Raw genomic sequence first — 12,178 nt, 5'->3', positions numbered from 1 at the left:
CGGAATTAACACAACACAAACTCGCTAGAACGGTACAGGTGTTGAAATATTAAATTAGGAGTACAAATTGTAGAAATTTGGGTTGTGTTGCGTTGTCTATTAAATATTGAAACATCTGTTCGAGGTGCTTTGCTGTTAAAACCTTCGGCAAGGTAGATGAAGAAAATACTTGCTGTAACCAGAGAATCAAGGGCGAAGATGCACGATCTTAAAATTAGAACAAGGTCACATAGGAGAGAAATCTGGATTTCTTTCATGCAAAGGGCGGTAAAAATAAAAGTTGGAAAACTCGCCCCAAAAACCTTTTGAGTCAGACATTTTGATCGTTAGGTTATTAAGAAGATGTACAGAACAAAGCCAGATCACTCAATCTACAGATCTGTGATCCTGCTAAGCAGGACAATCAATCCTCCCATGTATCTGAAGATCTGTTACCCCCTACGGAAACGTCTTCCCCAAATATAGTTTACCAAACAATGTTGCTATCTAATTAAATCTAAAGGGACATAACTCAGTTTAATTGTTTCTAGAGATAGGGGGCACAACCTGTTCAAAGTTGCTGTGGATGTAACCACATAATTCTGACCTTGCGAGAAAAATAAATGTATCGATGTGGAAACGTGTTCAGTGAGTGTAACAGGAACGCAACTTTCTGCTTTTCCGTTCATCCGCTTTGGAAATGAAGCCCAGTGCTTTGGTCATTCATACTCTTTTTCAGGTAATATCTGACCTCCTTTACTTCTTCAAAGATTCACGACATTGAAATCAGCTGGCCAATTCCTGGCCGTCTTTGTAATTTTATCAATGTCTCGTATTATTTGTTCAGAATATTTTAACGATGTTCTTTAGCCAAGGATGATTACATCACCGCTTATTGAGCGAAAGAGGACAAACAGATTTAAGATTTAGAATTAATATGAAGTAATTAAATTTGCAGTAGATCTGAAGAGTTGAAATTCATACAGCTATTCCCATGTTTCTCAAATATCTGTTTGGACTAATTGGAATTGATTACTTTGCTCCATTAGCTGTTACCGATGAAAAAGTTACGCAAACATTTCCGTCACAGAATCCGCGTGAACGGAAAACCATATTGATACACTGCCACACCACCATTGTTTTCTCGGCGATTTACTGGTATGTTCAGCCTCCGAACCAGGGACCAAAGATGTTGATAATGGCGTCGAGAACCGGTGAAGAAAAAGGTCGATTCAGAGCCGTCAGTCGAAGTTTGGAGAAGAGCAGCACCCTGACTATCTCGTCCATGAGTCTGACAGACACCGCGACCTACTTCTGTGTGGTGTCTACTACACAGTGTTGTATGGAGCGACAGAGTCCGTACAAAAACCTCGGTTGCGAAGAGCACCCCAATGATTAGAATTAAGAATTTATGAGTTGGATTTGAACTTTGGCCTCCTTCTGCACTGTAAATTCTATGATTCTGTAAAGAGATTAATTTTAATTGATATAAACAGCAATCGGGAGGCTAATGTATGCACAGAACGCTGTCAATTTGTTTATGGATAAAGTGTGTGCAGTTCAATTGGTAGGAGGTGACTGCACGTGCTCCGGGATGTGCATTTGGGCCTCAGTTTTTCATTGCATGGATACATGATCCAAACGAAGCAGCAACAAATTGCTGTCGAAAGGAAGTTGCGAGGCGCAGTGGATAGATTATTGAAGACAATCACTTTCAACAACTCCTTTTCCCATGGTACCTCCAGGAGAACCACCGATCATTTTGCTCCTGTCTCTCCATCACCCAGAACAACAGTTCTTCCTCCTACAAACAGCTTTCGCTTCTACATTGGGTGGAACAATTGCCTATATTATTCCATTAGAATTTGTGTTTGGTAAATTAGCATTGCTTTCGCACATCTGATAAGGTGGGTGACGAGGCTGTTACTTCTGGGGCAGCTGGACAGAACCTGTCCCGGCGTTAGTGGCAAGGGGGAACTTTGACTGAGTCGATCCTCAAGACACACTTTAAAGCAAATGGCCCATGGCGAGCTTTCCTAGTATGGAAATCGTCACTGGAACCGAACGGCAAACGTTTGCTCATTGAGTTGCATGATGAGTGTGGACCGCTCGGCTGAAAGAGCTTGATTATCTGGCAGATAATTCACCAGTTTTGGTGGCCACTTTTTCCAACACCTCCATAAATGTGTCTGCAGCTAATTATGTCATTACATTCTCCAATATTGTTTTAACGAGTTGTCTAATACTTTATCATCCAGACTTTATTAAACTATTCCATTATAACTGGATGCACATCCCTTTTCCCTAAATTTCCCATATTTCTCAGTCCGTTCACTAATCCCTGTCTAGGTTATGTTCGCTGTACATTAAAGCGTATTTGCTCATTTGGATTTTCCACACGAGGGCATTTAAAGCACAATTCCCTCTCACTTTTAACACATGCTGCAACTTACTTGTATATTAACACATTGTACTGTGTCGCGGGGAATTTTATTAAATATAGTCTTAGCCATTCCCAGAATAGCAATCCCACTCTGTCTCTAAATCCATGGAAATTTAGGGATTATATTTTATGGCCACTCTCCTTAGACCTCTACTCTTTTATCCACTCTGGTTAATTTGCCACCATTAGATCGAATAGTTAATGTTCACTGTCTGGGATGTTTTTACACAGTGATTTATAAAGTTATCTTGCACACCTTGCAAGAAGGGCAGCACGGTAGCATGGTGGTTAGCACAATTGCTTCACAGCTCCAGGGTCCCAGGTTCGATTCCCGGCTTGGCTCACTGTCTGTGCAGAGTCTGCACATTCTCCCCGTGCGTGCCTGGGTTTCCTCCGTGTGCTCCGGTGCAGGTTAGATGGATTGGCCATGCTAAATTGCCCTCAGTGTTCAAAATTGCCCTGAGTGTTGGGTGGAGTTACTGGGTTATGGGCATAGGGTGGACATATGGGCTTGGGTAGTATATGCTCTTTCAGAGAACCGGTGCAGACTCGATGGGCCGAATGGCCTCCTTCTGCACTGTAAATTCTATGAAAAAAGGGATTCTGGTACCAGCAATTAATTCAAATTAATGATGATGTTAGAACAGAACAGGCCCTTCGGCCCTCGATGTTGTGCCGAACAATGATCACCCTACTCAAACCCACGTATCCACCCTATACCCGTAACCCAACAACACCCCCCTTAACCTTACTTTTTAGTACACTACGGGCAATTTAGCATGGCCAATCCACCTAACCCGCACATCTTTGGACTGTGGGAGGAAACCGGAGCACCCGGAGGAAACCCACGCACACACGGGGAGGACGTGCAGACTCCGCACAGACAGTGACCCAGCCGGGAATCAAACCTGGGACCCTGGAGCTGTGAAGCATTTATGCTAACCACCATGCTACTTTGCTGCCCAGCATTGTTGTTAAAACTGAATTGAAGACACCGAGATTTATTTTGTGCTTTGGTTACAACCTCCGTACACTTGTCACAAACTCTCTTCCCCTCCCTGGTCTCTGATGCCATTTCTTTCCTGAACACATCAGTTCCAATTCCCTACCTCCCGACTCCATTCTGAAACCCAGAATTGAACTTAATTCCTGTTTCTATCAATAGACATCCTTTTCCCCCTGCTTTTTTATTTTTCAGTGTTTATTGGAACCAAGTTCCATTATTTTCCATCCAGAGTTTGGCTGAAAATCTCGTGGTATACCACTAGATTAAACAAAAACAGAAAATACTGGACAATCTCAGCAGCTCTGACAGCATCTGTGGAGAGAACCTTTCGACTCTGGCTGTCTCTTTGTGAAAGCTGATGACTCTGTCAGACCCGAAACAATAGCTCCCTTTTCTCTCTATAGATGGTGTCAGATCTGCTGAGATTGTCCAGTATTTTCTGTTTTTGTTTCAGATTCCAGCATCTGTGGTAATTTGTTTTTACCTTTATATTAAGCTGCTTTATCCATTCTGCTAACTTCTCTTCTCGTGTTCAGCAATTCCAAATCTCTGATGGGACACTGATGAAGGGAGGAGCTACAAGTCAGGATAGTGGGTTAGAAATGGTGGATCTCATAACATTGTATTTCAACCCCATGTCGCTGTAAAGTTCACGGTGCGGGGAGCTGCTGGCAAATTAACTGTGGGATATTGCTGCAGTTCATTCTGCAGACGTCCTTTTCACAATATGCATTAATGATGTGGAAGAAGAAACTGAAGGCACTGTTGCTCAGTTTGAAGATGATACAAAGATCTGTAGAGGGGCAGGTAGTATTGAGGAAGAAAAGGGGCTGCAGAAGAACTTGGGCAGGCTAGGAGAGTGGGCAATGAAGTGGCAGATGGAATACAATGTGGAAAAATGTGAGGTTATGCACTTTGGAAGGAGAAATGGAGGCATAGACTATTTTCTAAATGGGGAGATGCTTAGGAAATCAGAAGCACAAAGGGACTTTGGAGTCCTTGTTCACAATTTTCTTAATGTTAACGTGCAGGTTCAGTTGGCAGTTAGGAAGGCAAATGTTTTTGGATTGGATTGGATTGGATTTGTTTATTGTCACGTGTACCGAGGTACAGTGAAAAGTATTTTTCTGCAAGCAGCTCAACAGGTCATTCAGTACATGGAAGAAAGGGGAATTAAACAATTCAAGAAAATACATGAGAATACATAATAGGGCAACACAAGATATAAAATGTAACTACATAAGCATTGGCATCGGTTGAAGCATACAGGGTGTAGTGTTAATGAGGTCAGTCAATAAGAGGGTCATTTAGGAGTCTGGTGACAGTGGGGAAGAAGCTGTTTTTGAGTCTGTTTGTGCGTGTTCTCAGACTTCTGAATCTCCTGCCCGATGGAAGAAGTTGGAAAAGTGAGTAAGCCAGGTGGGAGGGATCCTTGATTATGCTGCCCGCTTTCCCCCGGCAGCGGGAGGTGTAGATGGAATCAATGGATGGGAGGCAGGTTTGTGTGATGGACTGGGCGGTATTCACGACTCTCTGAAGTTCCTTGCGGTCCTGGGCCGAGCAGTTGCCATACCAGGCTGTGATGCAGCCCGATAGGATGCTTTCTATAGTGCATCTGTAAAAGTTGGTAAGGGTTAATGTGGACATGCCGAATTTCCTTAGTTTCCTGAGGAAGTATAGGCGCTGTTGTGCTTTCTTGGTGATAGCGTCAACGTGAGTGGACCAGGATAGATTTTTGGTGATGTGCACCCCTAGGAATTTGACCAGGGCCAGGGATGTACTTCTGAGGCTGTATAAGGCTCTGGTCAGACTCCATTTGGAGCATTGTGAGCAGTTTTGGACCTCGTATCTAAGGAAGGATGTGTTGGCCTTGGAAAGGGTCCAGAGGAGGTTCACAAGAATGATCCCTGGAATGAACAGCTTGTCATATGAGGAACAGTTGAGGACTCTGGGTCTGTACTCGGTGGAATTTAGAAGGATGAAGGGGGATCTTATTGAAACTTACAGGATACTGCGAGGCCTGGATAGAGTGGATGTGGAGAGGATGTTTCCACTTGTAGGAAAAACTAGAAGCAGTGGACACAATCTCAGACCTTTAAAACAGAGATGAGGAGGAATTTCTTCAGCCAGAGGATGGTGAATCTGTGGAACTCTTTGCCGCAGAAAGCTGTGGAGGCCACATCACTGAGTGTCTTTAAGACAAAGATAGATAGGTTTTTGATCAATAAGGGGATCAGGGGTTATGGGGAGAAGGCAGGAGAATGGGGATGAGAAAAATATCAGCCATGATTGAATGGCAGAGCAGACTCGATGGGCCGAGTGGCCTAATTCTGCTCCTATGGTGTTAAGATCCTTCCTCCATCCACAGCGGTGTACATAGAGCCAAACTCAATTGGGTCATTGATGAGAAATAAATTCCATCCAGGCATGTGGTTGTGCTTACTGCTTATTTTTGAGATACACATGTCGAGGAGTAGCGAGTTTTCAAGTGTATTTCAGATGTGACACGCCCATGTCTTAGCTATGGTTTTGGTAGGAATCAGGTGTTGGATCTCATTGGCACCAATTAAAATTAAATCCGCATGTGGACAATGCTGTTTTTTTATAAATCGAAAATGCGAAAAGGAGCAGAAGTGGGGCTTCGGACACTCAAGCCTTCTCGGTCATTCCACACGGAATTGTTCACCTGTCTGTGTTTGAAGTCAGTCGCTCCCCCAACCCCCGATAACCTTTTGATTATCTTTCCTCATATGATCGAACTAACTGCATGTTAACTATAGTCCGTGACCCAGGAAGAACCGATGTTCCAGATTCCCTTTCTGGGTTTTGCGGCACTTGACACAGACCTTAACATATTCTATCAGGAGACTAGTCTCGGAGAGAATTAAGTTACCTGCCCAACTGGCTTTCCAAACGTATGCATATCTTTCTGTAGCATTGGTGAAAAGTGACAATGTGACTTTTATCCCTGACTCAGCATCATATCTTGTACCTCCTGCCTTGTTCTTTGTGCACGTATGGAAGCAATTCTATAGATCTAGAAGTGCTGTTCCCCAAGTATATTCGGTTACAAACCCTTGCCATATTTAATACCTTCTATTATGTTTTACCCCCAACATAAAAGTTCAGTCCCACTGGAAAAAAATTAGCAAAAAATTATACCAATATGATGGGCTGGATTCACCAGTTCCTAGCTGCGTGTTTCTCAGCAGCAGGCTGTTGCTGGCGACAGTATTCTATCTTCCTGTCGTTTGTCAATTTCCCACTGAAGCCACCCCACCTCACCCCACGCTGCAGGGAAACCCACGGGCGGGGGTGCGCTGCAGGTGGCAACAAAGCATGCCAACAACCAGACAATTGCAACCCTTGTCTTTACATACTTCAATGATGTGGAGGTGCGGGCGTCTGACTGGGGTGAGCACAGTAAGAAGTCTTACAACACCAGGTTAAAGCCCAATCACTAGCTTTTGGAGCTCAACTCCTTCATCAGGTGAGTGACATAATTCAGTTCATTAGGCCATTTGCTGGAATTACCCGATCATCAGGTTTTGCTTTTCCCACTGTCGGCGCAACCCTGCCTGTGGGTTTCCTGATGGCGTGGGGTGGCATCAGTGGAAATTTGACAAGTGGTGGGAAGCTAGACTACTGTCGCCAATGAACAGCGTGCCGCTGAGAAATATGCTGCTGGATTCTCCAGTCCCCCAGATTAGTTTTTCTGGGTGGCATGGCCTTCGCTAGCGATGGGACTCTATAAACCCGCTGCATCTCATTGAAGCCATCGCACACCGCTAGAAAGCTGACGGGCAGGGTGAACTGGTCGCGGGCAAAGTGAATCGCAATGGCCCCCACTGTGTAAAGTATTCGCCTTGTTATTTAAAGAAATATGTAAACGCATTAGAATCATTTCCGAGAAGGTTTACAAGAAAGTGGGACAAATTGGCAGCTTGTCTTATGAGGAAAGCACTCCCACTCCCACTACCCACATTGGGGTAGCACGGTAGCATGATGGTTAGCATAAATGCTTCACAGCTCCAGGGTCCCAGGTTCGGTTCCCGGCTGGGTCACTGTCTGTGCGGAGTCTGCACGTCCTCCTCCGGGTGCTCTGGTTTCCTCCCACAGTCCAAAGATGTGCGGGTTAGGTGGATTGGCCATGCTAAATTGCCCGTAGTGTCCTAAAAAGTAAGGTTAAGGGGGGGTGGGGTTGTTGGGTTAAGGGTATAGGGTGGATACGTGGGTTTGAGTAGGGTGATCATTGCTCGGCACAACATCGAGGGCCGAAGGGCCTGTTCTGTGCTGTACTGTTCTATGTTCTATGAAAGGTCATACAGGCAGTCATGTTCCACTGCAATTAAGAGTAATAGTCGACTTGCTTGAAAAGATTAGGACAAAGAACATAGAAAAATACAGCACAGAACAGGCCGTTTGGCCCACGATGTTTTGCCGAACTTTTGTCCTAGATTAAGATCAAATTAATCTACACCCCATCATTCTACCGTAATCCATGTACCGATCCAATAGCCGCTTGAAGGACTCAACTACTTCCACAGGCAGTGCATTCCATGCTCCCACTACTTTCTGGGTAAAGAACCTACCTCTGACATCCCCACTACATCTTCCACCGTTCACCTTAAATTTATGTCCCCTTGTTTTAAATTTATGTCCTAAGTTTATTCCACCTGGGGAAAAAGTCTCTGACTGTCTACTCTATCTATTCCCCTGATCACCTTATAAACCTCGACCAAGTCGGCCCTCATCCTTCTCCGTTCTAATGAGAAAAGGCCAAGCACCTTCAAACTGTCCTCGTAAGGCCTACTCTCCATTTCAGGCAACATCCTGGTAAATCTCCTTTGCACCTTTTCCAAAGCTTCCACATCCTTCCTAAAATGCGGCGACCAGAACTGCACACAGTACTCCAAATGTGGCCTTACCAAGGTTTTGTACACCTGCATCATCACCTCACGGCTCTTAAATTCAATCCCTCTGCTAATGAATGCTAGCACACCATAGGCCTTCTTCACAGCTCTATCCACTTGAGTGACAACTTTCAAAGATCTATGAACATAGACCCCAAGATCTCTCTGCTCCTCCACATTGCCAAGAACCCTACCATTAACCGTGTATTCTGCATTCATATTTGTCCTTCCAAAATGGACAACCTCACACTTTTCAGGGTTAAACTCCATCTGCAACTTCTCAGCCCAGCTCTGCATCCTATCTATGTCTCTTTGCAGCCGACAACAGCCCTCCTCACTATCCACAACTCCACCAATCTCTGTATCGTCTGCAAATTTACTGACCCACCCTTCAACTCCCTCATCCAAGTCATTAATGAAAATCACAAACAGCAGAGGGCCCAGAACTGATCCCTGCGGTACGCCACTGGTAACTGGGCTACAGGCTGAATATTTTCCATCCATCACCACTCTCTAACTTCTATCGGTTAGCCAGTTCGTTATCCAACTGGCCAAATTTCCCACTATCCCATGCCTCCTTACTTTCTGTATAAGCCTACCATGGGGAACTTATAAAATGCCTCACCAAAATCCATGTACACTACATCCACTGCTTTACCTTCATCCACGTGCTTGGTCACCTCCTCAAAGAATTCAATAAAACTTGTGAGGCAAGACCTACCCCTCACAAATCCAGTGCTGACTATCCCTTATCGAGCAGTGTCTTTCTAGATGCTCAGAAATCCGATCCCTCAGTATCCTTTCCATTACTTTGCCAACCACCAAAGTAAGACTAACTGGCCTGTAATTCCCAGGGTTATCCCTATTTCCTTTTCTGAACAGGGGCACGACATTCACCACTCTCCAATCCACTGGTACCACCCCTGTTGACAGTGAGGATGAAAAGATCATTGCCAACGGCTCTGCAATTTCATCTCTTGCTTCCCATATAATCCTTGGATATATCCCATCAGGCCTGGGGGACTTGTCTATTCTCAAGTTTTTCAAAATGCCCAACACATCTTCCTTGCTAACAAGTATCTCCTCGAGCTGTTTCACTCTCCAACAATATGGCTCCTCTCATTCGTAAATACTGAAGAAAAGTATTTGTTCAAGACCTCTCCTATCTCTTCAGACTCAAGACACAATCTACTGTCCTTGACCGGACCTACCCTCGTTCTGGTCATTCTCATATTTCTCACATATGTGTAAAAGGCCTTGGGGTTTTCCTTGATCCTACCCGCCAAATATTTTTCATGCCCTCTCTTAACTCTCCTAATCCCTTTCTTCAGTTCCCTCCTGGCTATCTTGTATCCCTCCAGCACCCTGTCTGAACCTTGTTTCCTTAGCCTTACACAAGTCTCCTTCTTCCTTTTAACAAGACATTCAACCTCTCTTGTCAACCATGGTTCCCTCCCTCGACCATCTCGTCCCTGCCTGACAGGGACATACATATCAAGGACACGCAGTATCTGTTCCTTGAACAAGTTCCACATTTCAATTGTGTCCTTCTCTGACAGCCTCTGTTCTCAATTTATGCACTTCAGTTCTTGTCTGATAGCTTCGTATTTACCCTTCCCCCAATTGTAAACCTTGCCCTGTTGCACGCACCTAATCCTCTCCATTACTAAAGTGAAAGTCACAGAATTGTGGTCACTATCTCCAAAATGCTCCCCCACTACCAAATCTATCACTTGCCCTGGTTCATTACCAAGTACCAAATCCAATATGGCCTCCCCTCTGGTTAGACAATCTACATACTGTGTCAGAAAAGCTTCCTGGACACACTGCACAAACACCACCCCATCCAAACTATTTGATCTAAAGAGTTCCACTCAGTATTTGGGAAGTTGAAGTCACCATGACTTCATTTGTAAAATCTGTTTCCCAATCTGTTCCTCCACATCTCTACTGCTATTGGGGGGACTATAGAAAACTCCCAACAAGGTGACTGCTCCTTTCCTATTTCTGACTTCAACCTATACTACCTCAGAAGGCAGATCCTCCTCGAACTGCCTTTCTGCAGCTGTTATACTATCTCTAATTAACAATGCCCCCCTCCCCACACCTCTTTTACCACCCTCCCTAATCTTATTGAAACATCTATAACTCGGAACCTCCAACAACCATTTCTACCCCTCTTCTATCCAAGTTTCCGTGATGGCCACAACATCATAGTCCCAAGTACCAATCCATGCCTTAAGTTCACCCACCTTATTCCTGATGCTTCTTGCGTTGAAGTATACACACTTCAACACAGCTCCGTTCCTGCAACTACTCTCCTTTGTCAGTGTTACCTTCCCCACTGCCTCACTACACGCTTTGACGTCCTGAACATCGGCTACCTTAGTTGCTGGACTACAAATCCGGTTCCTATTCCCCTGCCAAATTAGTTTAAACCCTCCCGAAGAGTACTAGAAAACCTCCCTCCCAGGATATTGGTGCCCCTCTCGTTCGGATGCAACCCGTCCTGGTTGTACAGGTCCCACCTTCCCCAGAATGCGCTCCAATTATCCAAATACCTGAAGCCCTCCCTCCTACACCATTCCTGCAGCCACGTGTTCAACTGCACTCTCTCCCTATTCCTAGCCTCGCTATCACGTGGCACCGGTAACAAACCAGAGATTACAACTTTGTCCTGGCTTTTAACTTCCAGCCTAACTCGCCAAACTCGTTTATTACATCCACACCCCTTTTCCTACCTACGTCGTTGGTACCAATGTGCACCACGACTTCTGGCTGCTCCCCTCCCCCTTAAGGATCCTGAAGACACCATCCGAGACGTCATGGACCCTGGCGATCGGGAGGCAACAAACCATCCGAGAGTCTCGCCCGTGCCCACAGAACCACCTGACTTTACCTCTAACTATTGAATCCCCTATAACTAGTGCTCTCCTAATCTCCCCCTTCCCTTCTGAACCCCAGAGCCGGACCTCGTGTCAGAGACCTGGCCATTGTCCTGGCCAGCAGCCCGCAGTCCCTCCATGCCATTTGCTTCTGCTGTTCTCTTGCTCAGCAGCCAGGACACCGGGTTAACGATTTGTGAGAGCACACCATCGGGAACCCGGCCCATCAGAGGCGCTGGATTGCAGTGGCCCCGGAGCATAGTGCATGAGGCTGCCAATGATATGCCCACTGTATTTTCAGCCCGCGCGGCGAGCACCGCATTTACGCCATTTTTGGGGTGCCAGAGCATCCCGATTTGGCATCAAACTGGTGTCTACCGCAATTTCGGTGTCGGAAGCTATTCTCTGCCCAATCGCATTTCCCGATTTTGGAGTCGGCAAACGGAGAATCCAGCCCAAAGTTTTGGCCTCACGATTGAACCTCCACCCAATTGCCTTTCCCGATTCTGGCGTTCACCGATGGAGAATCCCGCCCCAGGGGTGAGGGCTGGTCTATGCTTGCCCATTAGGCAGGTCTCTGGCACTGAGCCTGGCTCTGTGGCTCAGAAGGGAAGGGCGGAATAGAAAAGCAATAATGATAGGAGGCTCAATGGTTACAGGAACGGACAGGAGATTCTGTGGTCGTGAACGAGACTCCCGGGTGGTATGTTGCCTCCCAGGTGCCAGAGCCAGGGATGTCTCGGATCGAGATACAGGATTCGTAAGGGGTAGGGGGAGCAACCAGAAGTCGTGGTGCACATAGGCACCAATGACATAGCTAAGAAAAGGGATGAGGATCTAAAAAGTGATTTTAGGGAGTTAGGTTTGAAGCTAAAGAGCAGGACAAGCAGGTGATCTCAGGATTGCTACCGGTGCCACATGCAAGCGAGACAAGGAACAGAGAGCGAGTGCA

The 12,178-nt window shown here is 45.7% G+C and overlaps 1 gene segment (V, D, J or C); it reads left to right on the top strand.

Annotated features, from left to right (window-relative positions):
• The first annotated feature begins 973 nt into the window (after positions 1 to 973).
• LOC119951491 lies at positions 974 to 1,378 on the top strand. The segment is given in 1 exon segment: positions 974 to 1,378. A coding segment is annotated over 1 exon segment (405 nt).
• Positions 1,379 to 12,178: the final 10,800 nt, after the last annotated feature.

The sequence above is a fragment of the Scyliorhinus canicula genome, chromosome 17, assembly GCF_902713615.1.
Source record: "Scyliorhinus canicula chromosome 17, sScyCan1.1, whole genome shotgun sequence".
Classification (NCBI taxonomy): Eukaryota; Metazoa; Chordata; class Chondrichthyes; order Carcharhiniformes; family Scyliorhinidae; genus Scyliorhinus; species Scyliorhinus canicula.
Note: the sequence above shows the minus strand (reverse complement) of the source record. Positions and strands in the feature narration are given on the sequence as shown.